This window comes from Myotis yumanensis, unplaced genomic scaffold (assembly GCF_028538775.1).
Source record: "Myotis yumanensis isolate MYYU_CA2020_CCGP unplaced genomic scaffold, mMyoYum1.0.hap1 SCAF_7, whole genome shotgun sequence".
In the NCBI taxonomy this organism is placed as follows: Eukaryota; Metazoa; Chordata; class Mammalia; order Chiroptera; family Vespertilionidae; genus Myotis; species Myotis yumanensis.
In genome coordinates, this window is record NW_027223758.1 from 67,059,947 (window position 1) to 67,087,388 (window position 27,442).

General features: G+C 53.1%; 1 protein-coding gene across 1 annotated transcript in view; it reads left to right on the forward strand.

Moving 5' to 3' along the window:
• PREX1 (phosphatidylinositol-3,4,5-trisphosphate dependent Rac exchange factor 1) overlaps positions 1-27,442 on the forward strand; it is a 176,565-nt gene that overhangs the window by 126,355 nt on the left and 22,768 nt on the right. The window contains 13 exon segments of the mRNA XM_070420776.1: positions 4,338-4,438; positions 5,759-5,862; positions 6,055-6,104; positions 6,766-6,841; positions 13,934-14,006; positions 17,527-17,669; positions 19,531-19,623; positions 20,550-20,698; positions 22,403-22,488; positions 23,418-23,554; positions 24,269-24,389; positions 26,441-26,628; positions 26,898-27,059. Coding sequence (XP_070276877.1) covers positions 4,338-4,438; positions 5,759-5,862; positions 6,055-6,104; positions 6,766-6,841; positions 13,934-14,006; positions 17,527-17,669; positions 19,531-19,623; positions 20,550-20,698; positions 22,403-22,488; positions 23,418-23,554; positions 24,269-24,389; positions 26,441-26,628; positions 26,898-27,059 — 1,483 coding nt within the window.

The following is a 27,442-nucleotide window of genomic DNA, read 5'->3' on the forward strand; positions in this document are numbered from 1 at the left end:
GAACTCCATGAATACAGAAATTGTCTGATTTATCTTTATAACCTTCAAGGGTTGGGCTTTGAGTCAGACTTGGACTCAAGTCCTGGAGCTCCCACTCCAGGACTTTGGGCAAGTTTCTTAACTTCTCTGAGTCCAGTAAATGATTGATTAATGAGCGGGAATAAAATATGCCTGATAAGATTGTTGGAGAATACAGTGAGAAGATGTGAGTGACATGCTGAGCGCAGTGCTGGCAAGAGTGATAGAAATGTGTATTGGGCTTAAGGAGTGGCCTGTTTTTTATTTTATTTTTTTTCTTTATTGATTAAGGTATTACATATGTGTCCTTACCCCTCTATTGCTCCCCACCCCCCACTCAAGCCCTCATCCCCCTGGTGTCTGTGTCCATTGGTTAGGCTTATATGCATGCATACAAGTCCTTTGGCTGGTCTCTCCCCCTTACCCCACCCTCTCCTACCTTCCCTCAGGTTTGATGGTCTGATCGATGCAGGAATGGCCTGTTTTGCCAAACTCAGAGACAAAACTCACAGATAGCACATGACAAAAACCAAGGAATAAAATCTGTATGTTACTCTGAAAGCATCATGGGAGGATCATGGCATTTGTCCTCTGGGGTCCCCAGATTAGTTGGGGAGACAGAATCTATTATTCATTCATTCATGCGATTCATTCAGTGTTTACTATGTGCCAGCTGTGGACAGGACAGATGAGATCTCTGACCTCATGGCGATAACCAGCCAATCGGGGAATCAGCAAGTAGACAATAGACAAATACAAATAAAAACAAAGAAGGGAATTTCAGAGTTGAAGATGCTGTAAGGAGGTGAGTAGGTTGGTATAAGGAGGCAAGGGAATGGGGTGCTATTTCAACAGCTTGATCAGGAATAGCCTCTCGGGGGAGGTGACTTTTAACCAAGGTCTACAGAATAAGCAAGAGCCAGCCGTGAAAATCGGGGTGGGAACAGCAGGTACAGAAGCTCTGAGGTGGAATGAGCCTCGAGTAAGCAATTGAGGAACAGCAAGGAGGTCAGTGTGGCTGAAGGGAGTGAGTGGGGGGGGGGGGGGGGGGGGGGAGACAATGGCCCAGGGCTTGGCGGACCAGATCAGGCAGGTAAGGGGTAAGAGGTTCAGCCTTTATTTTCAGTGCTCTGAAAAGCCATGGAAAGAGTCTAAGTGGAAGAGGAAGATGAGAGCGAACCTTCATGCAGGCCCTGAATGAGGACGCTTGACGAGCTGTGTGAGCCCAGGGAACAAGGTGTGATGTTCTGTCTGGCAGGGGCAGTCAGGGAAGGCTTCCTGGAAGGAGAAGGCCTTTGGTTTTACCCTTGACAAGGTCAGATGTCAGATGTCATTCGGTTATTCGTGTCTGCCGGAAGGGAAGCTCTCAGGTGGAAGAGGCGTTGCTGTCTCATCTACCTGTGTGCACAGGTGCGGGGTATGAGCATGTAGTAGCTGGTCAATAATGATTTGTCGAGCATTGCTGCAGGCATCTTCAGGAAGCATCTTAGGCAGTGGGGTTTACTAGAAATGCCCCAGTTCCTACCCTCATGGAGCTCCAGGCCATGGAAGAGATAGGCAAGAGATTATTGAACAGGTGGTGAGTGATACATTGGACCTCAGCTAGGGCACTTTCCTAGAAGAGATATATCTGTGCATCCCCTGTGGCCAGCATTGAGCTTGGCTCCTAGTAGGCGGAATACATGTTCACTGGGTGAATGATTCTGGGGACCAAGAAGGAAGGAGGGATGAAAGCTGGCCACGCATTAACTTTCAGCTAGCCCTCCATTCCCTGAATTTCAAACTTGCCACCAACTAGACCAACCTTCTCTCCGTGTCCCCAGATCACTGCACCGAGTTAGGTCCTTCTGGAAGACTGGATCTTGCTGCTCTTTGCAGCTCCCAGCAGCCGGCATATTGCTGTTTTCCTAACCTGAACTCACTCAGGGCCTTTGTGTATGCTGGTCCCTCATCCTAGAACACCCTTCCCTGCAGCCGGCGGTGGTAAATGGTGCCCTACTGACCCAGCACAGTTCGCAGCTGTGTTTTCTGTAGGCCGCATGGTGCTTTCAGGAAAACTTGGACTTGATATCTACATTTACCAGTTGGGAGATTTCACAGGAAATGCAGGATTTCCGGCTTTTCTTGAAAAGCCATCGGATGTCTTAGTCTTCCCAGGCAGCCATAGTCAGCCACTCTGAGGAGTGGCTCCCGTCTTCAGCAATGAATTTTATCTGGTTTTGCACACTGGATCCCACCTTAAGGTTTTGTATGATTAGAAGTTTACCTGTTAAATCCAGAAAGCCCCTGAGTGAACCACTTGCCAGATGGAACCTGTTAAAGCCCAGAGAGGGACAGTGGCTTGCTCAAATTTGCCCAGTTGTCCTCTAAAACGGAGCAAGACGCGGCTTAGAGCAGAAACATGGTCATAGTTGCTGTCCTCTGGTGTGTCTTCTCCTGTCCTAGCATCTGCTGTGGGTACTTCCTGTCCCACCCCCAATGCTGGCCACAGGGCTGGGGTCAGTGCCAGAGGCGGCCCCCAATGGGACAGTGAGTGGGCAGCCGGACGCTGAGCCCCCAGCTTCCGAGAGTGGGCACGCAACATCTGTTCACTTCTCTTAGCTGTGAGCAACTTTCTCCCTGTCTCTGAGTTTTGGGACTTAGAGAATGGAACTGGGGATGGGCAGGACCCTGAGCAGTCTCATTCCCACCTGGGGGCCTGTTCTACCAGATAGATCCATTTCTTCTGTGCTCCCTCACCCTGGGCCTACACCCGGGGCTCTCTGAATGCCGCAGCACACACCACTACCTACACACAAGCAGGTCTTTGCTCAGCAAACCCTGGAAAGCTAAAAATAGCCCTGCCCCCCTCTGGCCCTGTAATTGGAGGCGGGACAGCTGGTTTCGATAAGCAGGAGAGCTCTGTGCTCTGGCCAGCTGCCACCTGCTTTCATTGAACACAGATTGCTAGGCGGAAACAGCTCGTTCCCGGCTCTCCCCTTTCCTGCTGACTTCAAGGGGGTTGAGCTCTGAGTGCACTGCCAAGAGCCGGGAGCTGGGGTCTGACTGAGCCTCTACTGCACGGGGTAGTCACATTGGATTTGCCTGCTTTCCTGTGGCCGATGAGCACTGCTTTCTCCCCGAGTCCTCCTCCTGCTCCCAGAACACTCCTCCTTGCTCGATGGTTCATTCCTTCCTCTGGTCAATAAACGATTATTGAGCCCTCATGTGCTGTTTTGACCCTCTTCTGGGTTCAGGGGGTGGAGCCATGCATAAGAGGGCATGGAGATTACATTCCGGTTGGGGGAGATGGCTGATAAATACATACATAAATCTGCAAATAGTGCAACTTCAGACAGTTACAAGTATTAAAAAGGAAGCAAAACCAAGAGATGGGATGGACTGTGTGGGGTTAAGGGACTGCTCTTGATGAGGTGGTCAGGGAAGGCTTCTCCGAGGAGCTGATATTTGAGCTGAGACCTGAATGATGAAAAGGAGGGGCTACCTGACGAGCTGGGAAAAGTGTTTCCCAGAAGAGGGAACAGCAAATGCAAAGTCCCTGAGGCAGGCGGGAATCTGACATTTTTTAAAGAAGGTGGGCATGGCTAGAGCATAATAAGTGAAAGACGGAGGGAATGGGCCCGTGAGGATGGGGCGTTTCTGCAGGGCCTAGATTTCACGTGGGCAGACTTTTCTTTCTTCTGAGAGTAATGGGGAAGCCCGTTGGAGGATTTTAAGTAGGAGGCTGACATGATTTAATCACTATTAACTCTCCTGACTCTCCAGTTACCTTTCTGGACCCGTATTTCTTCCTGCTTGTTTGGTTTTTCATTCCTCCTGTTCATCCACCCATCCATCTAGCCATCTATCATCCATTCCCCGCCCACCTACCCAATTATCTCTCTACTCATCACCTACCCATCTATTCATGTTCCCCTCCACCCACCTGCTCACCAGGCTTTTCAGCCGTCTGTTACTCATTTGTCTGTGAAGTCATCCATTTATCCATTCACTTTCCCTTCATTTACCTGTCCACTCATGTGTCCATCTATCCATCCTCCCATCCTTTCACTCTCCCATTTATCCATCCACTCAGCCAGCCATCCAGCCAGCCTGAGGCAGGGCCCGGGGTCTGCTTATACCCACCTCTCTGCCATTGGTCATGGGGAGAGTCACCAGGCCTCAGCACAACCCCCAGGGCCGTGGCCCCCTAAGCTTTGCTTCCCTGGGGGAAGTTTAGCTGTCCTTCCCAAGAGGGGTGAGGCCAAGCCTGCTTAGTGCTGGTCCCCGAGGGCCAGGACTGAGGACGTTCTCTCAACCACATCTTATGTTCCCGGCAGTGAGTTTGTGGCCTGGCTCCTGGAAATTGGTGAAATCAGCAAAACGGAAGAAGGCGTCAACTTGGGCCAAGCCTTGTTGGAGAATGGCATTATCCACCATGGTGAGTGGGGGCCGGGCCTGGTGGGCCAAGGGGTAGGAACAGGTCAGACCCCTACAGTGCTGTTTCCACGGACTCAGAGGCCATTTCTATATGTCTCTGCAGCCACCCTGTTCCCTGGCACCGTGGGGTCCCAGGAATGTGGATGCCCTTATAAGACTGCTCGCTCCCCCTAGGGTAGCAGCACTGTGGGGACACCTCGAAAAGATGGGGGCAGAGGAGTAGGATGTTCTATCCGCTTAAGTTAATTGAGAGCCTGTTTGGAGCCAGGCACTGTCCACATAGTGGTGAACGGGACAGATGAAAACTCTTGTCCTCTTGGGGCCAAGCTTCTAGTTGTGGGGAGAAGACAGTAGACAAGATAAATAAAAATAAGTGTATACAGATGGTGGTAAGTTCTAGGGAGGGAGAGAAAGCAGGGAGTGGGGTTCATTTTGAATAGGCGAGTTGGGGAGGCCTCACTGAGAAGGTGAGGATGGAGCCAACACCCGAGAGAGGGAGGGAGCCAGGTGGCTTTGGGGTTCCAGGCAGAGAGAACAGCCAGTGCAAAGTCCTCAGGACAGAAGGGTAAGTGGTTGTTCGGGGAACAAAAAGGATGCCAGGATGGCTTCTGCGGAGTGGGTAGGGGGAGTGTTGGATGATGTCAGAGGGCACAGGGCCATGGGGAGTGTTCAGGAGATGAGGTCCAGGAACTAATAGGGGATTGTAGGGTCTTTGGCTTTACTCTGAGTGACGTGAAGCCACTGCTGAGTTTTGAGTGGAGGGAAGACCCGCCTAGACTCAGACTTTAACAGTATGCTTTTGGCTGCCATGCGGAGAGAGGACTGTGTGCCAAGGGTAGCAGCAGGGCGCCCAGCGCCGAGGCAGCTGTGATATTCCAGGAGGGAGATGGAGGTGGCTTGGACATAGTGGAGTGCAGAGTCAGATTCTGAATGTTTTGAAGGGAGAGCCTACAAGGTTTGCTAATGGATCCAAAGTGGGGAGTGAGAGAGAGAGAGAAACACGAAGGGCTGCTCAAGGCCGTTGTGTAGAGATGGTTCCATAAATGCTGACATTGTGGTCTCAGACCCAGCACACCGTGGTCCCCACCCAAGCTTTGGTGATCTAGCTCCAAGGAGATGTTGGGCCCAACACAGGCTGGCTCAGGGATTTCTGGGCCTCTCATGACCCAAGTGCAGGTCCCAGCAAGGCCCCGCACGTAGCATGGGCAGGAGGCTCGGTGAAATCTTGCTTGGCACAGATCCTGGCCAAGTGGAGGGTGATGATGGTGGGCTTGGGGCCGAGGGGGCCTGCTCCGTTTCACTGCCCCCTGGGTCTCTCTAGTCTCTGACAAGCACCAGTTCAAGAACGAGCAGGTGATGTACCGCTTCCGCTACGACGATGGCACGTACAAGGCCCGGAGTGAGCTGGAGGACATCATGTCCAAGGTAGGGACCCTGTCACCCTGACTCATCATCCTGAAACCCCTCAGTCACCGCAGAGCAGGCCTGTGTCCCACTGGCCTCTCCTCCCCCCTCCCTCCCCCCCCGCCCCAACACCTGTTCTTTGTGGGGGGCCACCTCTCCCAGCAGCCTGGATTGGGAGCCCCTGATCCCAGACTCCCCCTTTTTTTCTTTCAGGGTGTGAGGCTTTACTGCCGTCTTCACAGCCTCTATACCCCTGTTATCAAGTAAGTTACTCTCTCCAAACTTCAGTTTCACCTTCACCGACAACTTCACTGAGCCTCAGCCTTCTCCATCAGTTGGGGCTAATAGTGACACCTCCCCGTAGGTTTGTTACTAGGGTTAAGTGAGTGTTTTGGGAAACAGTGCAGCATGGTGGTGAGTTTACCTTTAAAGACAGGAATGTTCACAACAAAACAGAAATGGAAAGAATGAATGAGAGTTTCCCCCATCACTCAGAGGACACCCGCTTTCTATAGTCATGGTGCTGTTGACCTTGGGGCTGGGTAATTCTTTATTTGAGAGCCGTGCCGGGCATCCCTGGTTCCTACCTGCTAGATGCCAGTAACCCCTCCGCCTCTCGCCCGGTCACAATGGCCAGAAGTGTCTCCAGACACAGCCAGGTGTTTCGTGGGGGGCAAAGTCGCCCCTGGAGAGAGGAGGCTCAGAGCCATCTGCTCCTGCCCCCTCACGCGGTCGGTGAGAAGGGGGTCTTGCACTGAGAGCGAGGTGTGGGATCCGGGCCCAGTGCTGTCCCCAGCCCCTTCCTCTGCCCCGAGGCCCAGAGAGCCTGGCACCCCTGGGTCCAGAGCTCTAGGGCAGGAAAACGGCGTCTGCTCCCCGCCTCTGTCCCCCCATGTGCTCAGGATGTGCCCCTCCTCTCCACAGAGACCGGGATTACCACCTGAAGACGTACAAGTCTGTGCTGCCCGGGAGCAAGCTGGTGGACTGGCTGCTGGCTCAGGTGAGGACCAACGTGCCGCTCTGCCCGGGACTGAGAGGCTAACGGGATGCAGTCCTTCGAGGACTTTATATTTTTTAATTTTTTTTTCACTTGTGGTAGAATACACGTAACACTTGCCATCCTACCTGTTGAGTGGTTTTAGGTGCATTCACACTGCTTTGCAGCCCTCCCCGGCAGCCCTCTCCAGAGCTCTTTCATCTTGCAGAACTGAAACTCTGAACCCATTGAATACTCACCCCCATCCCTCCCGCCCCAGCCCCTGGCAACCACCCTTCTACGTTCTCTCTATGAATCTGACTGCTCTAGGCACCCTACCTACTAGTATGTGGAGTCATACAGCAGTTGTCCTTTCTGTGTCTGGCTTATTTCACTCAGCATAATGTCTCAAGGTTCATCCATTCTGCTGCTGCATGCGCCAGCATTTGCTTTCTCTTTAAGACTGAATAACATTCCATTGTACAGATAGACCACATTTTATTTATTAATTCTTCAGTCAGCGGACACTTGGGTTGCTGCCACCTTAAGGCTTTCAGGTTTAAAACTGGGACCGTCCTGGGCAAATTGGGACGGGTTGGTCTCATCCTGGCACCGCTCTGGAGCCTCCCATGTGGAACTTGCCAAGTTACTGCCTTCACATACGTTCCCAGGGGGCAGGGGCTGGGCGAGGCTTGGCAAGTCTGTGCGTCAATTTTGCGGCAACTTCCCAAAGGTGTTTGTTCCACGGACACTCCTGTCTGCCCGTCTCTTGTCCTTTATGGCTCCCGTTCACAGGGCACTTCCTCTGCGCCAGGCACTGCCTGGGGTCTGAGCATGCTCTCACTGAGTCCTCCAACCCATTTACAGCTGGGAGAGCAGCGGCCCAGAGAGGCCATGTGCCTGGTCTGGGGCGCACAGCCTTGGAGCAGCAAAGCTACGGGGACTCGGACAGGCCTGCCTCACCCACTTGTGCCTCAGTTCTGCAAACTTTTCAGGGAGCCTGCAAGAACGTTCATTCGTAATCTGTAAAAAAGAATGCATTGGCTCCAAAGATGAGGAGACGACGGCAAAATCAAAGTGGATAAATGTTTAAACATTTCCAGCTTTATGTCAACCTTCATTTAGCATTCATGAAAACCCCATTCTGTTCAGAAACACTGTGCTGGCTGGGTTTTCTCATGTCACACAAATTCCTGATGGCTGCCTAAAAATCACAGCAAATCTGTAAAGTAATGGTTTTCTTGGCGTCAAATACCTTCAGAAGCAAGTTGTAGAAGATTCCTTTAAAATATGGTACAAGCCACAAAAACATATTTAATGTAGGATGTGGGTGCCTTTTAATCTGTTTGCGCTGATGTAGAACCCAGGGTCTGGAATGTCTGGATTTAAAGTCAGATTTGCACATTTGGGAACCAGAGAACATCTAACCATTGTGCTACACCATCCTTAGGATCCCATGAAGCCAGCCCAGAGCATGTTTTACTTACAGCCAGCCTGACCTGGGTTCAAGTCCCACCTCTGCCCACTTCCTAGCTGAATGATCTTGGACAAGCTACTTAGCTTCTCTGTGCCTCAGTTTCCACACCTGTAAAATGAAGCTAAAAAAAAACCCGTACCTTCTCCGTTAGGTTATTTTGAGGATTCTATGAGTGGATCATTTAAAGTGCTTCAAAGGGCCCCTGGCTCCGGAGTTGACTGTCTTCACCTCTCTGCTCGGTTGTTTTGGGGCTGTGCTACCTGTGCTCCAGGGCACCCCAGACTGTGGTCATCAACTGGAGGGCCGGGGTCAGTGGGCCGGGGCGGGACAGAGCTGGGACAGGCCGGGAGCCAGGGGTGGGAGGGCACAAATCTGCCAGCTCCTTTGCTGGCTCAGCAGAAATGTGCCTGAGTGCCCTCCTCACTGACCCCCAACGTCAGGCAGATGGCGTGTGCTGACCGTGGCAGGATTTTCAGTACAGGGGGCCCGGGGCCAGGGTGGGAGCAGACAAAGGGCCAGGCTGGCGGCTCGAGGCAGCGGCTGAGGAAACTGGGTAACCAGGGGCAGGACAGGAGCCTTGGCTGCAGCCCTGGGTAACTAACCTTTTGGAGCCTCAGTTTCCCTACCTGTAGCATAGTGTTTAAGGGAGGGTCCAGCTCTGAAAGGATCCCATTTTCACAGTGTAGCCTCAATTATTCATTTATCAAACGGGGTTAATAAGAGTGATTGCTTCTGGGTTACCATCAAGACCAAGTGAGCCTGACCGGCATGGCCCAGTGGTTGAGCATCGCCCTATGAACCAGGAGGTCACAGTTCGATTCCCGGTCAGGGCGCATGCCTGGGTTGTGGGCTGGATCCCCAGTAGGGGATGTGCAGGAGGCAGCTGATCAATGATTCTCATCATGGATGTTTCTATCCCTCTCCCTGTTCCTCCCTCTGAAATCATAAAGACATATTAAGAGTGAGATGTTGCAGTGCCCGGCCTGTGGTAGGTGGTGAGAGGCACCCTTGGGCATTGTGATGGGTTTCAGAATTTATGGGCCAAGGGGCCCCCTGAGGCCCTCTGTAAGTTCCCCCACGGTGTTCCCTCTCCAACCCTGCTTTGCCTCTGCTCCCTCCATTCTGAGCTATTTCTCCCTGCGGAGAAGTAACTGAGCACGCATCGCTAACATTTATCAAGTGCTCGCTACACGCCAGGCATTAGGCCAAGAGTCTCACGTGCAGCATGTCCTTTAGTCCTCACAAGGCTCTGAGTGGACACGATGATTGCTCCCATTTTAGAGACACAGAAACCAAGGCAGATAGAGGTGACTTCAGGGTCTGTGTTCAAGCTGGGTTTCCCATTCTTTCATCCAGTTCATTCCTCAGACATTTTTTGTGGCCCACCAATTGCTCGATACTGTGCTTCAGGGCGGGGCTGTGGGGTGAACGTGGCAGGCGCTAATGCTGCCCACCAGAGCTGACATTCTAGTGGGAAACAGACCTTAAACCAAATTTGTTTATTAGGAGATTGTGCAGTGCCTGGCATGTGGTAGGCAGTGAGAGGAACCCAGGGGCAGGGAGCATGGAGCTGATCCCCCCCCCCCCCCCCCCCCCCCCCCCCCCCGAGAGCGGCGCCCTGTAGGGACAAGTGACTTTCAGGCTGTGACAAGCGCAGCGCAGATGTGACTAAGGGGGCGAGAGAGCAGCACTGGATGAGTATTTGTCCAGGGGATGTGGTGGACGGGGTGGAGGACTACTTTCAGGGAGCGAGGGAAAGGCCTACTCCGAGGAGGTGACATAGGGACTGAGACCTGAAAAGCCAGGGCAGGGCATTCCAGGGGGAGGAAAGAGCGAGGGCAAGGCCTGAGGTGGGGTCACGTGAAGTGTGTGGGAGGAGCAGCAAGGAGGCCAGTGTGGCTGGAGCGTCCAGCTTTGGGGGTGAGGGGCCAAGCTGGGGAGAGGATGGGGACGTGTTGTGGTGTGTGTGCCTGTGCCTTCCTCCGGGGAGGGAAATGGGGACTTGTGGTTTCCCCACGGCTGACGGGATGTGGGGTGGGGGCTTAGTTTTCAGGTGATGGATGCATCTGGGATCAATGGATTTCCCTGTTAACCCGAGAATCCCACAGCCGTTCCAACTTAGGAGCCTCCCTGTGGGTCACTCCAGGAGCCTTTGGGGAGCAGGGGAGCAGGGATGGGCTGGGAGCCCAGACTGCGTGCCTCAGAAAGCCAGGTGGGCTCCAGACGGCTGCCCAGGCCCCCAGGCTGCAGAGCTGGGCCCCGCTGTGTCTCCCCGGCTGGCCCCTCGCAGTTGGGGGGTGGCTGCTCCGGATTCCGCCTCTCTCATGGATGGCGGCCTCCCTCCCGTAGCGGGACTCTGAGCTTGCCAGCCCTGCAGCCACGGGCCCGGGGTCCCACAGGAGAGATCCGTCTTCTGTAGGCAGCCGGGTCAGCCAAGACGGCAACATTCCGAGGCCTGGTTCCCCCAGGCCCTCTGCTCTGTGTCTGAGCCCCAGTCCTGGCAGACGGAACTCTGCAGCTCTGGCCCTCACTTCTCCTGTCGCCGGGAACTTCCCTCCCTGGCCCCTCCGATGCTCAGGGAGGCTGGGACAGTCCAGGCCTCTGGCGCGTCTGCGGCTGGCGAGTGCCTCTCAGAACTTCTCGCTTTGGGAGTTATTTTATTTTTCTTTGTTTTTGTTCATCCTTTTTAAAAAAATTAAATGTATTGGTGTGACAGTGGTTAATACGATCATATAGGTTTCAGGAGTGGGTTTCTATGTGACAAGATGTGTATGTTGCACCGTGTGCCCACCACCCAACGTCAGATCTTCTCCAGTCACCATGTATTAGGACCCCCCCACCCTGGGAGTTGTTTAAATGAGAGGTTGTCTGATATCTGATAAGGGCTTAATCTCCAAAATTTATAGGGAACTCATACAACTTAACAAAAAGAAGATAAACAATCCAATCAAAAAATGGGCAAAGGATCTAAATAGACACCTTTCAAAAGAGGACATTCAGAAAGCCAAGAGACATATGAAAACATGCTCAAAGTCACTAATCATCCGAGAGATGCAAATCAAAACAACAATGAGGTACCATCTCACACCTGTCAGAATGGCCACCATCAACAAATCAACAAACGACAAGTGCTGGAGAGGATGTGGAGAAAAAGGAACACTTGTGCACTGCTGGTGGGAATGCAGGCTGGTGCAGCCACTATGGAAGGCAGTATGGAGGTTCCTCAAAAAATTGGAAATGGAACTCCCATTTGACCCTGTGATCCCACTTCTAGGAATATATCCCAAGAAACCAGAAACACCAATCAGAAAGGATATATGTACCCAGATGTTCATAGCAGCACAATTCACCATAGCTAAGATCTGGAAACAGCCTAAGTGCCCATCAGTAGATGAATGGATTAGAAAACTGTGGTACATCTACATGATGGAATACTATGCTGCTGTTAAAAAGAAGGAACTCCTACCATTTGCAACAGCATGGATGGAACTGGAGAGCATTATGCTAAGTGAAACAAGCCAGTCAATGAAGGAAAAATACCACATGATCTCACTCATTCATGGATAATAAAGACCATTACAAACTTTTGAACAATAATAGATACAGAGGCAGAGCTGCCTCAAACTGATTGTCAAACTCCAGTGGGAAGGCCAGGGAGGGTTGGGGGGGAGGAAAGGGGATTAAGAGATCAACCGAAGGACTTGTATGCACCCATATAACCATAACTAATGGACATAAGACACTGGGGGGTAAGGGAGGGCAGGGGCTTGTCAAGGGCGGGGGGGAAAAAAGGACACTTATGTAATACCCTTTGTAATACTTTAAGCGAAAAAAAATAAATAAATAAAAAAAAAATAAAAATAAATGAGAGGTTGTCTGAACATAGTTGAAGCTCATTGACTTGGCTGCAAGCTCCTGCATGACTTGGCCCCTGTGGACAACAGCTTCAGTTAGTCAACACGTATTTATTGAGCACCTACTGTATGCCAGGCCCTTGGGATGCAGCCGGGAACACAGGCCTGCTCGCTCACCCTCTCTCTGCCAGCCGCCCCAAGCTCCATCCCACTGCTAGACCTTTCTCATTGTTTCCTCTGCCTGTCAGCTCTCCCCGCACCCGCAGGTCCCCTCCCCCTCACCCCCTACTCATGCACACACACAGCTCACACCCTTTGCCTGAACGTGCGGAGATTATTTGGGTTGCCAGAAGCAGATTCTGGCTAACTTCAGGAATGAAAACGGGAGGGGGTGTGTTGGAAGGTCACGGAGCACCCGCAGAGTCAGGCCAGACCCAGGAGCCAGGCCTTAGAAAGAACTGGCATCGGGGAACTCCCGTCTTCTCGGGCAGGCGCGGAGCTGAGGGGCACCGTCTGCAGGACACTGCTCTCCGGGAGAATCAGCCCCACTTGTTCCTGAGCCTGGGGTTCCTCCGCTCAGTCATGTTCCTGGGGCACGGAGCTTCGCACGGCCTTCCATGGATCATGTGTCTCAACCTGGCCCGGGGGGGCGGTGGCAACCCTTGAGGGACTGTCCCACCGAGATGACATTCTACGTGGGAGAGTTGGCCCCCAAAGGTGAGCCCAGTACACTGGCCACACCTGGTCATTCTTCAGTGTTGGGTTGAAAGTCACTTTCTCGGAGAAGCCCTGAGATGAGCCAGGGCCCCCTATTAAACTGTACCAGGGACAGAAAACCCAGTTACGCAGTGGCCTGAGCAGAAACTCATGCCACCCAATAGTCAGGCCACAGATCAAGAGCCTTCCATCTTCCACTCCGTCATCCTCAGCAGGTCTGCACCTTGGTCATGAGATCGCCTCACAACCCCTTGTGTCACTTCCTCGTGTGACTCTACCCCAGGCAGGGAGGGGCGGGCTGCTTTCCCCTTTTATCAGGGAGGAGGGGGTTATCCAGAATCGCCTGCAGGTTTCCCCAGATGTCTCATTGGCTAGAGCTAAGTCAGTTAGGAATTGAACAGAGATCCTGCTACAGAGTCTGAAAGAAATTAGGGGTTTATTTTTCTGTATTATGAGAGAAAACCGGAGGTTGGTAGTTCAGAGCTGCTAGGGTAGCCTCATGTTATCTTTGAAGACCACATTCCTACTGTGTTGTCCTTAGTGTGTTTCTGCCCTCAAGGTGTAGGGTGACTGCAGAAGCTCCAGCCATCACATCTTTGTTCCAGGCAGAAGAAGAGAAAGGAAGGGCCAGGGACAAGGGGGTTTTGCCAGAGTCCCTACCACCGATTTCTGTTTATGTCTCACTGACCACCTTTAACTGCAAGGGAGGCTGGCATTGCGTTTGTTTGGATCGACTCGTTGCCATCCACAACAGTGAGGGTCTCAGTCCTGCAGGCTTTGGAAAGGGTTGTTTCTAGGCAGCCAACAGTGTCTGCTACTTGAAACCTCCATTTCTCTTTTGTGGTGTTTATCACACACTACTCGGTGTGTTTATTGCAAATACAATAAAATAAGACTCTCGTTTGGGGTTTATTAATAACAATCACACACATGTTTTGGGGGGTACCTCAGTCAATAAAACAGACACAATTCTCTGTCCAAGCTAGGGGTGGGGGGCTTTTCTCCAGCCTCACACAGCCCCTCGGGTGCCAGTCCACCTAACCCCCCGCCTCTTTTGTTCTATTCCAGGGCGATTGCCAGACGCGGGAGGAAGCAGTGGCGCTTGGCGTGGGCCTGTGTAACAACGGCTTCATGCACCACGGTAATCACCCCTTCCCCTCCGCCCAGCCTCCGTCTGTCCTGCTGCATTTCACAGGGAGGGGAAACTGAGGCCCGGAGAGAGCATGGCTGGGACCCAGGCGGTGGCGCGGAGGGATGGGACTCTGGAAGGCTGCCTGGCCGTTCCTCCTCCTGGCTTCCGCTTTGTGCTGTTACTCAGAGGTCAGCAAACTCTATGCAAAGGGCCAGACAGTAAATAGTCCAGGCGTTTCAGGCCACACGGCCTCTGTCACAGCTCAGCTCTGCCATTGCAGCTGAAAGAAGCTACAGGCGACGTGTAAACAAATGGGCGCAGCTGGCTGCCAGGGAAACTTCGCTGTGGCCACAGTTTTCTTGGTCATGAGATGCATATCCTTTGCCTCTTCATCTGTGAGTTTCCCAGCTTTCTCTGGTTGATGTGTTGGAGTTTTTTTTACATAGTCTAGATCAGCGGTTCTCAACCTGTGGGTCGCAACCCCTTTGGCGGTCGAACGACCCTTTCATAGGGGTCGCCTAATATCAGATATTTACATGACGATTCATAACAGTAGCAGCATTACAGTTATGAAGTAGCAACGAAAATAATTTTATGGTTGGGCCACAACATGAGGAACTGTATTTAAAGGGCCAGAAGGTTGAGAACCACTGGTCTGGATAGTTATTCCTCGTTGGCTTTTAGACAGGGCAGTACTTTTTGGAGTACAGTGCACCCGAACCCCTTCCCACCCTAGGACAGATATTCTCCTGAATTTCCTGTCCCTTCTGCAGGTGAGAGGTATGCCACTCACAGGAGAGGTCCCCTGGTCCCTCGCCTGCCTTGTAGCCTGTAGCCCTGCTTTTAGGCCTGATTCAGCTGACTCCCAATAAGCCCATGTCCCTCTCTGGGCCTCAGTTTCCCCATCTTCCTGCTGGAGGCCTTGCTGTCCCCTCCCCTCTGAGCTCAGCAGGCCCATGGCTCTGGGGTTGGCACTCACTCCCTAGTTGCCTGTTTCCCCAGCTGCGAGGGCAGGTTGGGCCCAGTCTGGGCAGCCTCAGCCATTCCCGTTCATTGGCCCCAACTCATCAAAGTCCCTCATTCCCAGAAGCCGCTCTGTTCCCTGTGGGGCCCTCTGACAGCTCCGTCCCTCCTGCCAGTCAGCTGGGCCGAACCTCTCATTTGTGGGTGAGAGTAATTAGGGGTCCACCCCAGCTGCTATTCTGGGAAGGCTGCTGGCTGAGGACATTCGTGTGTGTGTGTGTGTGTGTGTGGGGGGGGGGGGGTGACTCCCAGGCAGTACCAACACTCTCAAGGCCCCTCAGGGAGAGAAATTGCAGGGTGCGGCCCCTGCTCCCCCGTCCCCTGCCACGAACTCAGAAACAGGCTAAAATAGGAAAGGGCCGCATCCTAGGTTTGTGGCTGCTGCAAAATGCAGGTTGGGGTGCAGAGCGGAGGGTGAGGTGGGGCCTGCGTGGCGCCTCGAGGCCTCTGACCTGAGCTCACGGACCCTGAGATGTCCTCAGGGAGGGACCCGAGAGTCCGGTGGTCCAGCTCTCTCACTCAGGCACGTCCGGGGAAACGGAGGCTCACCACTGAGTCCTCACAGCCACTTCGGGAAGTCGGTGCTGTTACTACCCCCATAGGAGAGGAAACCGAGGCTCAGAGAGGCTAAAGGGACATGAAGTTGGGAAGGGGCGGAGCAGGGATTTGAACCTGGATCTGGGCCCATTTCACACGGTAGGCCAGCCGCCTCAGCTGAAAGAAGGCAGTGGTGATACCTCACCTTGCTGAGCTCCTAGACTCGGAGTCCAGCTGTGTCCCAAACATTTCAGCAGAGACACAACGTCATGCCGCTTCTTCCCACATGTTTACTGTCGGGGGGAAGCCAGCCAGCCCCCTGGGGCCTGGCTCCCGAGCTCTGGGGAGAGCAGTAATTTGTGTGTCTGCTCTCTCAAGAGGTAAGAGGGGTGGCCTGCGAAAGAAGCTCAGAAACAGCTAGACGTCCCGGAGAGGGAGGAGGAAGAAGGGCAGGCCGCCTGCTGCGTCTCTGTCGTTACCACCCTGGCAGGCAGCCTCTGTTTTGGGGGATGGCGGGGACTTGGCGAGGCGAAGGCAGTGGGGTTTCCTTCTCTCGGCCCCTGATGTCCTGCAGCAGCCTTTACCAACCTGAGCTCTGATGTGCCTCCTTCATGTAATTTGTCCCTGCCTCCCTCTAGCAGGCCAGGCTAGGCAGCATGGTGAAAGGAGGAGCTCTGGGACCTCGGTCAGTTTATTTAGCTTCTCCAGCCTCAGTGTCCCCATCTGTCGAAGGGGTGCAGCAAACCCTTCCTTGCCTGAGGAGTAAGTGAATCTGAGCTGCCATCCATGGTGAGCCTGCAGCTAGTAGGTGCTTCGTTAAGTTGTAATTCACAGGGACCAGGTCACCTACTGGTGGTTACTGGTTATTTTTATTCATTTTCCTGGTTTGTCTTAGGTCAGAGGTTAGAAGCTTTTTCCTGTGAAGGCCCAGCTAGTAAAAGCGTTAGGCTTTGTGGGCCATGCAGACTCCTGCAATGATTCACCTCGGTCCCTGTGGCACAAAAGCAGCCCCAGACAATACGTGGATAAAGGGCTGTGGCTGGGTTCCAAGAAAACTTCATCTACGGAAGGAGGCAATGGGCTGGATCTGGCCCACAGGGCCTGAGGTGGGCAGCCCCGGTCTGAAGAGTCCCCCTGTGGCCTCTTTCTGGTCATTATTGAAGTGGAGCTCCTGTTCACATGTGTGATGCCCATTTGGGTTTACCCCTCTGTTAGTCGCTCATTCATATCCTTTGCCCTTTACCTATGAGGTTCCCAGCCTTCTCCGGTTGATTTGTTGGAGCTTCTTGTATATTCTAGATAGTTATCCCTTGTTGGTTTTAGACATGACGGTGCTTTTTGTATCTGCTGTCTGCCTGTGGCCTTCTTGTTGAAAGGAAGTTATAGTGCTTTCTGGAGGGTTTGAACCTGAACCCCCTTTCCACCCTAGGACAAAGATATCCCCCTGCATTTTGTGTGGTGAGTTTTAGTTTTCCTGTTCATATTTAGGTCTTTAATCCATCAGGAGTTTATTATGGTCTAAGTGTGAGTAGGGATCCAATTTTATTTCCATCCCCCGCAAAATGGGTTCCCTGCACCATCTGGAATTCTCCACGTGGTCATTCATCATACGTCACATACTAAGTTCCCATAAACACACGGTCCTCGTATGTGATTTCTGTTCTCTTCCACGGGTTCTTCATCTGTGTCTGCGGTAGTTCCACGCTGTCTTGGTTACTCTGGCTTTGCAGTATGTCTCTATAGCAGGAGGGGCAAGTTCAGATTTTTCAAGAGACAACAGAAAGCCAGACTTTTATGTGAAAGATCCTAATATGTTAGTGTTGGCACAGGATTCCATTGAATAAAACACGGTGCCGGCCAAACCACATGTGTCCAGGGGCTGGTTCCGGCCCGTGGCTGCCAGTTGGCACGCGGCCGAAACCTTCCCGCGTGAGCCTGACCACGTGCGTGTGTGTCTGTGGGTCTGCAGTGCTGGAGAAGAGCGAGTTCAAGGATGAGTCGCAGTACTTCCGCTTCCACGCAGATGAGGAGATGGAGGGGACCAGCAGTAAGAACAAACAGCTTCGCAACGACTTCAAGCTGGTGGAGAACATTCTGGCCAAGCGCCTGCTGGTAGGAGCGGAGCTGAGCTGCCGCGTCTTCCTTCCCAGACCCACCTTCCGATACGGCTTCCGATGTGGGCTCAGCCTGGAGCACCCAAGAGTATGGGTGATTCTAGGTGGCGGCTGGCCATGCTGCCAAGAGGCCAGGTCACTTCACTGGCCAAGACTGCCTTCCTCACAAAAGAGATCAGGCTGTCTAGCTTTTCCTTTCCATCTCCCCTTGTCCACCCTCCATCCCAGCCTTGCATTTGCAGAGAGAATGGCCTCCTGAGATGACTCACCCTGCAGACCAAAGCCTTAGTTTTCCGGGCTGGCACCCTGTCCATCCCGTTGCTCTCAATGTCCTTGCAGTTGAGGTAGAACATGTATGTGCAAACCCTAAGATGTTAGTGTTGGCAGCCTGTTCAGATAGTTTGCCTGCCAAGCCCACCAGGTCCTGTTCCTCTGCTTACTGTGAGCAGCAGCCTTCATCTCAATGCCTGGCCCCCCGTGCCTCTTGAGCAATCAAGGGACAGCTCAGAGAGGTTAGGTCTCTTGCCGCAGCCAGAGTTGGGGCCAGATTCCGAAGAATATGAAGACAGCTCCATTGACTTCTCTCTTGCAGTACTTCTTGGGTTGCTTTTCTGTGCACTGTTTCTCCTACTGTAAAGCCCTCCCATGCTCCCCGTCACACTGAGATAAAACCCAGTCTCTTATGGCCTACAAGACTCTTCCTGCCTCTCCAGCTCCCTCTCCCGCTCCCTCCCTTTCCTCACTCCACCCCAGCCATTCTCATCTGCTTTTTATCCTCCAGTACCTTGGACCTGACTCAGGGCCTTTGCACATGCTGTGCCCTCTTCCTGGATCACTGTCTTCGTTCTTTATATAAAAGTTCTGTTCCTCACTTCATTCAGTCTTGGCTCACATATCGCCTCTTCTGCCTGTGTCACACCATGTTCTGTCCTTTTAAGTGCTTTATTTTATTTTATTTTATTTTTTTTAAGTGCTTTATTTAATTCAAACTTCATACACTTCCTTTGTCACATTCTGTATCTGTTTCTCCTCCCCCACTAGATAGCTGCATGAGGGCAGGAACTGTCTGTCTTGTTCAATACCGTTTCCAGCGCCCAGTGAAGTACCTGACCCATATAATAGGCAGCAGCTCAGCAGATAATGGTTGAACGTATAAATGTGTTTCCCTGTGGCTCCCCACCCCGAACCCCAAAGCCTCCCAAGCTGCCTGCCAAGTTCTTGGTGGCTGGACACCTTTAGATCTAGTTTGTTCACTAGGCCAGTACATTTTTAAAAAAAATATGTTTTTATTGATTTCAGAGAGAGGAAGGGAGAGGGAGGGAGAGAGAGAAACATCATTGATGAGAGAGAATTATTGATCGGCTGCCTCCTACACACCCCTCACTGGGGATCAAGCCTGCAACCCGGACATGTGCTCTGATTATGAATTGAACCGTGACCTCCTGGTCCATAGGTCGATGCTCAATCACTGAGCCACACCGGCTGGGCTAGACCAGTGCATTTTTATGGAGCACCTACAGTATGCCAGCAGATGGGAGACAGTAGTGCATGACTGAGAGACTGTCCTTAGGTTGGGAGGAGAAAGAGGAGACAGGTGATGAAAAGTAAACACGAAATCAGCACCAGATTGAGGTACGAGCTAGGTGGTGTGTCTTCACAGATAGGTATAGAGCACCTACTGTGTGTCCTGGGTGCTGTTTTATTTTGTTATACTCCTCCCCCCATACCCCTCCCCCATGTAGATCTGGGGCCTGAGGAGCCAGTAGGGTCACAGTCGTTTGGGGCCAAGGCAGGGCTGGCTCCAGGCCTCCCTCCCGACTCCACTGCCTCACCGGGTCTCTCCTACTTCGGGCCCACAGATCCTGCCCCAGGAGGAAGACTATGGCTTCGACATCGAGGAGAAGAACAAGGCCGTGGTGGTGAAGTCGGTCCAGAGGGGCTCTCTGGCCGAGGTGAGGCCTCTCGGAGGGGCTGTGGGGGTCGGAGAGTGAGGCGTCTCTCTACACATTCCTTGAGGCAGGCAGCAAATCCTGGAACATCCCCCCCCCCACTCACTCATTGTCCATGTGGGGAAACTGAGTTCAGGGCCATCTTGTCGACCTCCTCCTGGAGCCGGGACAGAGCCCCTCTGCTAAGGGCTGTCCTCTCAGTGTGTGTGCAACTGGCTCCCTCTGCTGGCCTGATGGGGAGGTGAAGGGAAGAGGTTCTGAATCAGCTTTGATAAGGGAAAAACTAACCCTCCGTGGCCTGAATAAGACAAGTTTCTTGCTGTCATGGACACAAGGTCTGCAGGAGGAAGGAGAGCGAGTCTGTGGCAGGCCAAGGCTGCAGCCCCAGGTCCTCTCCGCTGCCCCCTGGGGTGTGCGGCTGGGTAGGGAGAGGCACCTGTCATATGTCCAGGCGCCTGCTTGTGTCCGTGTAGTGATTAGGAATCACTGTGTAGCCACCTGCTCGCCCCACAGTGGCTAGAGCCATAGGACTTTGCTTTTCGAATGATCTAAGCGGTTAGAAGGAGGTGGTTGTGAGTCTTGGTTCAGGGTCAACCTCTCTTTGACTTGGCTGGCCAAGCCCTCCTTGTCACAAGGAGGCTGCCCCAGTTCGATGCCTCCTGTCCTCACACAGCAGGGTGGGAAGCAGGGGCAGCCCACAGCAGTTTCTCCTCGAGGGAAAATGTATTTTCTGTTAGTGCCTCCAGCCGGCTTCCCTTCATAGCTCCGTGGCCAGAACCAGTCTCACCAGCCTGCAGAGGGGAGGGACGGCTTACCACACAGGGGGGCTGGTTGCCCTGGGGGTCACTCTGGTCATGCTTAGTCCCTGGGGCTGGGGCTGTGAGGAGGACAGGAAACTAGCAACCTGGTGTGCATGTCTCCCCTCCAAGATGGCTGGCCTGCAGGTGGGGAGGAAGATCTATTCCATCAACGAGGACCTGGTGTTCCTGCGGCCCTTCTCAGAGGTGGAGTCCATCCTCAACCAGTCTTTCTGCTCCCGCCGCCCCGTGCGCCTCCTGGTGGCCACCAAGGCCAAAGAGTGAGTGTCCCCAGGGGCCAGGTGTCCACCGACCTTCCTCTCAGGTCGAGGAGTTGCCTGAGTGCTGGGGATGGTGGGGGCCGAGCCTTCCTGGATCCCTGTGGGTGGGGCTCATTCTGCAGGTACATGACACGAGGCTGCTGCCTTCAGTCGTTCAGCAGGTGTTGATCGTGCGCCCGCTGTGTCTAGTGGTGCTGCAGGCTCTGGGGATCCAGCCACGTCTGGATGGGTACATTTCTCCGCCTCATAGATCTCAGTCTGGTTGGAGGGTAGAGCAGGAGACAGACGGACACAAACAGTGGAGAAGTAAGAGGCATACGGGACCAGCTGGTGGCAAGTGTGGGCTGATACCTAATGCTGGGAAAGAAGATGGGCGGTGTGGAGGGATGGTGGTCGGGGTGCCACTGAGCACTGAGGTGCAGGCCTGAAGGAGGTGAGGAGGGAGTCAGGGGACTTGCGGGGGAAGAGGGCTCCAGGCAGAGAAAACAGCCGATGCAAAGGCCCGGGGAGGAACCTGGCCGGTGTGTTTGAGGAATAGCGAGGAAGCTGATGTGCTGGAGCAGAGCAAGTGAGAGGGAGGGATGGGCGATGAGGTTGGCCAGACAATGGGGCCAGGCCCTGTAGGACCTTGTGTCCACAGTAATGACCGTGGAGCCACTGGTGAGGCACGATCTGATGTAGGTTCTGGCAGAGTCCCTCTGGCTGCAGGTGCAGACCAGATGGTGGGGGGCAGAGGTGGAAGCAGGGGAGCAGCGAGGAGGCTGCTGGACCAGCCTGCATGGCAGCAGGGGTGTGGTGAGAAGTGGTTGGATACCAGATATAGGTGCAGGGAGAAGCGTTTTCTATTTTAAAAATTGTGCATTTGGTTTCCACTTCTCCCTTCTATTTAAGGCAAATGCTTCCCAGTTTTCTGTTGACAGGCAGGATGGAAAGTTTTAATATGATTATTTCAGTAGAAAGGCAAGTCAATTTAGGGAAAATGATTGATTGGTGGGCTGGAATGTGGAAGTGGCAGAAATCACCCAAGTGGAATGAGCCTGTCTTAAGTCTGGCAACACCTGGGCTTTGAGAACAGGCTCCCAAGAGCCTGGCTTTCTCTGGCTGGTGGGGACGGGAGAGACGATCCTGAAGGCCATGGTGGGGGACATGCCCTTGGGGAAGCAGGCAGCTGCATTGAGGCCCCTGGGTTAATGATGCCCACTGCACAGTCCTGAGCAGGGGCCACCTGCTTGGCTCTGGTGTCCCACCTGCAGAATGGCCAAGACCGGGGCTTTCAAACCGTGTTCTCTGGAGGACACGTGTGGGCTTTTTTTCTAGAGTCAGCACCAAGATGTGGGGATCACTTCTCACTCTTCCATCTGTGGTTGTTGAATAAAACGTCACCGGCAGAGGTGTTGTTCTGGCCACCAAGAGGCCTCCTCCCACAAGGAGGGATGGAAAAGGGAGAGGGGGATCGGGATTTCTGGGTGTGGACTGCAGCTCCAAGGGCAGGCCGTGCTTCAGATGAACTGGAGACCCTGGTGGTGGGGGCGTTGGTTAGGCTAAGCGAGGTTTCTCTGTATATCTGGGAGCTGGAAAGCCTGGCACTGCTATGATTTTGGGTCGGATTTCCCAAAAGTCCTGGAGGCAGGGGCTCCTCAGGGTGGCCCGCTGGGCTCTTGGGAGTGATGCTGCTTTTCCTTATGGCTGCTTCTCCTGCTGCAGGATCGTCAAAGTCCCTGACCATCCAGAGGCTTTGTGCTTCCAGATCCGTGGAGCTGCCCCGCCCTATGTCTATGCTGTTGGGAGAGGTGAGTGGGAGCCTAACAGACAGAGGGGAGCTTGGGAGACCCATCTGTGTGTGAGATAGGAGTTCAGAGCTGCCCAAACCATTACCACCAGGCCTGTGCTCATAGTGCACCATTAGCACTTACTTTCTTTGCTTGAGGCCAAGGCTTGAAAATGCAGACACCTATGGGGGTCAGGCTGTTACAAATGAGTAACTGAGAGGAAGACAATAGGGAGTGGTGAGGACTATGGCGAGGTGAAAAATACCCATTTACTCGACAAGAGACCCTATTCCTCAGCTCAAGCTCATGGCCAGGCAGGAACTTACCAAAAGTCACACGGTTGGTTAGTGGCAGAGCCAGGGTTTGAACCCAGGCCCCTGGGGTCCAGGCCTGTGCTCGTCACCATCACTCCGTATGGGCCTGATATTATTTCATGTACAGACAAAGCTTGGCATTTCATTTGCATTTACAGATCCTTCATATTAACCACACAGAACCCTGGGGTCCACGGCCCACAGTTTGGGAATTGTGGTACAGCTGAGAAAACAGGCATGTGGAGTCCTATAGACCTGGGTTTGACCCTGGCTTCTCCTAGCAAAGTGACCTTGAGAGAATTACTTTGCCTCTCTGAGCCTCTGTGTTCCTGTCTACAAAATGGGCTGATCCTGGTCCCAGTATCACAGGTTGTTACAGGATTTTAAAGGAGATGAAGTTTTAGAGTGAAACTAGTTGCTGTTCCTCTGAGCCTCAACTACTTCTGCAAAATGGGGATGCCGGTCCCTGCCCTGCCTACTGGAGTGGGTCAGAGAGTGGCTCCTGGGTGGGAAGGATGGAGGTGGAGTGTTTGGGGGGGCGGGTGGAAGACAGTGTTCATCTGGATTCTTGCCCTTGCCTGCACTGCTCAGGCCCTCCGCTTGGCATTCAGCCTCAAGCATTCCCGTCTCCCTTAGGGTCAGAGGCCGCGGCCGCAGGGCTCTGCGCTGGCCAGTGTATCTTGAAGGTCAATGGCAACAACGTGATGAACGACGGCGCCCCAGAAGTCCTGGAGCACTTCCAGGCATTCCGAAACCGCCGAGAAGAGGCCCTGGTAAGCCACCCAGCAGCCAAGGGGATCAGGGGAGCCCTGCTCAGTGAGGGGGTGGGGCTGAGGGCCACCTTTCTCTGGAAAAATGTCTGAAGGCATCGTGGTGTTTGGGTCTGGGAGGGCTGGTGGGACCGAGCTGGGCTTCGGCCCTCTGCCCCCTCTGCCTCCCTGGATTGGAGGAGCTGGGCTGTAATACCTCATGGCCTTGGTTTTCACAGGTGTGAATGGGTGTGATAAGACCCTCGTTTCTTACTGCATAGGCACCATTTGTTGGGCAAATGGTTATGTGGATGGTGAAAATTGATGTTGTACTTGGGTCAGGGGCTGGGGTTCTGTGGAAGGTGCTATTAATGATTGGATTATCTAGTAAGTGTTTATTGAGCACCTGCTGTGTGCCTGACACTTTCCTAGGCCCTGGGGCCACAGGAGAGACACGTTTTCTGCACCCATGGATCCGACTTCCATTTTCAAAGGCTCCCCCTCCCCTGGCACCTGTGTGGCGTATAGACTATAGAGGGTGAGGGCTGAGGGCTGAGGGTGACTGGAGGTCCCTCAGGGAGGTTCCAGAGCGAAGCCTTGGGGGCCTCTCCAAAGGAGGTGTCATCACAGGCTAAACGCCTGAGCTCTGGAGTGAAGGAACCGTTTGCACCTTTGCCGTGCCTTCCTCCCTGGGCTCCCAGTGCCATGGCTGCCCCTCTTGCTCTGCTCCCCTCACAGGGTCTGTACCAGTGGATCTACCACACCCACGAGGATGCTCAGGAGGCCCGAGCCAGCCAGGAGACCCCTGGCGAGGACCCAGGTGGTGAGGGGGCCCGGGAGGAAGACCAGCCCGACTCAGGTAACAGGACAGGTGGGCAGTGAGCTAGAGACTCCAGCGGGGAGCTGGGTCCTCTTCTGTGTCTACACTCCCTTGTGATCCCATCTTGACGCCATCAGTTCTGTGTTAGTTTCTGATTGCTGCTCTGACAAAGCACCGCAGACCTGATGGCTTAGAACAGCACACATTTACTCTCCTACAGTCTCGGAGGTCGGAGTCTGAGATGAGGCTCATGGGGCTAGAACCGAGGTGTCAGCAGGGTTGCATTCTCTTTGTAGCTCTAGGGGAGAGCTAATTTACTTGCCCATTTCAGCTTCTAGAAGCTGCCTGTGTTCCTTGGGTCATGGGTCCCTTCTTTCATATGCGGAGCCAGCAGTGTTGACCTGAGCCCCTCTCTCCTTGCCACCTCTCTAACTCTGCCTCTTCTGCTTCCATCTTCCCCATTTAAGAGCCTTGTGATTACACTGGTCTACCTGACTCATCCAGGATCATCTCATTGTAAAGCCATCTGCTTAGAACCTTAGTTCCATCTGCAACCGTCGTTTCCCCTTGCCATGTGAGAGCATATAGTCCAGGGATGAAGATGGGGTTGTCTTTGGGGCCATTATTCTGCCTACTACGACCTCCCTCATTTATCTCTCTAGTGCAGCCTCAGCCCTGAACTCCAGACCTGTCTTTCTACCTCCCCCCTCCCCCATCCAGTATCTAACAGGCATCGCAGGCTCCGCGTGGCCAAAATGGAAGCTCCTGAACTTCCCCTGAGCGTCCATCTTCATCTTTCAGATTCTTAGGTCCTAGATCTTGGAGTCCCCTCAACTGTTCCCTTTCTTCTGACTCCCTCCACCTTAATTCCGGAAGCGCACTTTGTTGCCTCTGTCTTCCTCATGCACCCAGAGTTGTACCACTTCCCACCACCTCTACTGCTGCCTGGTCCAAGCCACCGTCATTTCTCACCAGGACGATTGCAATAGCTGTTCACTATCCTCCCGGTCCCGCCTCACCTCTCCTCCTATGGGCTGTTCTAAAAAAACAGAACAAAACATTCCAGTGACTCCCATCCTAACTCAGGGCAAAGACCAAGTCCTCATCATGGTCTTCAATCTCACCTCTCATCACTTTCCTGTTTGCCCTCTCTGCTTCATCCACTCCAGCACCAAATGTCCTCCTACCCCAGGACCTTTGCACTTGCAGTTCCCTCTGCCTGGAATGCGCTCTTTCTGAGTACTTCTTGCCTCATTCACCTCTCTTCTCAGATGTTACCTCCTCAGAGCGCCCTCCTATCCCAGAGTCTCCTTATCCTATCCTATCCTATCCTATCCTATCCTATCCTAACCATCTTAACCTATTCTTTTTCTTTACTGCATGTATTAGTTAACTATATATCATGTAGTGCCTTCTTTGTTTTCTAGGTATGTCACTCTCTAGCTGTGACATACCTCGTCATGTAGCCTCTCTGGGCCCATGTTGATTGGGACTGTATCTGGGCTACGTAACAACAGTAACTCAGGAAACTGAAAAGTCTGAGTAGGGTCATGGAAGCTTCAGATCTGGCTCGATCCAGTGCTTTATGTAGTCTTCTAAGGAGTCTCTTTCTCTCTAGTTTTCAGCTCTGCTCCCTCTGTGTTGGTTTTCCTTTTACCTGCTGTTTTATCCATGCGGTGGCTCTGGCAGCTTGGAATCCAGTTGAAAAGAGAATGTCTCCAGCTCATTGTAGATCCAGCAAAAGTCTCAGACTTGACTCTCATTGGCCCAGCTTGGGTCACGTGCTCATTCCTGAGCCAGTCACTGTGAATAGAGGAAATCTTCAGCTTGTGCCTTTGGTGAATGATGCAGGTGTGGGGGGGCCTCTTCTAAGCCACATAGACTGGGATAGGGCACACGGGTTGATTTCTAGCGGGACAATGTAGGACAAGGTGTGAACAATAGTAGGCTGGCAAAATCCAACAGAGCTGCAGCACAGGCTTCAGTTCCCCATCTGTCTGACGGGAGCTGTCTGTGGTGCAGGGCCAGGGGGCTGGCTGGCTGTGGGGTGGAGCCCCCTCTTCAGGATTCATTGTACTTTTGGCTTTCAGCCTTCCCTCTGCTGTCCATGGGTGCCCAGCTAAGCCTGCATGAGGACAGCCCTGTGGTTAGCCTGAATGTGGACAATGTGCACCTGGAGCATGGCGTGGTGTATGAGTACGTGAGCACAGCGGGCATCAAGTGTCACGTGCTGGAAAAGATCGTGGAGCCCCGTGGCTGCTTCGGCCTCACTGCCAAGGTCTTGTTGGGCACTGCCCTGGGGGTGGAGTAGCCTGATTCCCATTTCCTCTGAGTTAGCCTGGAGCCCTGAATTCTAGTCTCTGCCCACGATATGGGATTTAGAAGAGTGGCTTATCTCTTTAGCCTCAGTTCACGCATCTGCAAAATGGGCCAGTAATAGACCTGACCTCGTGGGGGTGTTATGAGGCACACAGGAATCTCTGTAGATAAACTGCTTAAGACCCTCCTTGGTGCAGAGCGTGTGCTCAGGAGTTGATGTTTCTGCAGATCCTCGAGGCCTTTGCTGCCGATGACAGCGTCTTTGTGCAGAACTGTGGGCGGCTCATGGCCCTGAGCAACAGCATCAGGACCATGTCCCATTTCGAGTTCCGCCACATCTGCGACATCAAGCTGGAGAGCATTGGCCAGAGGATTGCCTGCTATCAGGAGGTACCTTTACCCTCAACCTGGGGCATTTCGGTTATAAATGTCAAAACCCACCACAACTTGGCTTAGACAAATAGGAGACTTTATTGGCTTTTATTACTGCAAAGTCCAGAGGTGAACTTCAGGCATGGTTGTATCCAGGTGCTCGAACTATCATACGCACATGGCCTCTCTCCTTCTCTTGACTTTGTTTTCCCATGTTGGCTTCACTGTCAGGCAGGCCTTTCTCATGTGGTGACAAAATGGACCCCAATAGCTGTACCCTTAGTGACCCCCGTAGAAAAGGAATCGAGAGCTTCTATTGGCTTGGCTTGGGTCTCATGCCTAGCTCATTACCAGTAACTACAAGCATGGGGAGGCAGCCTTACCTGAACCGTATGGACTGT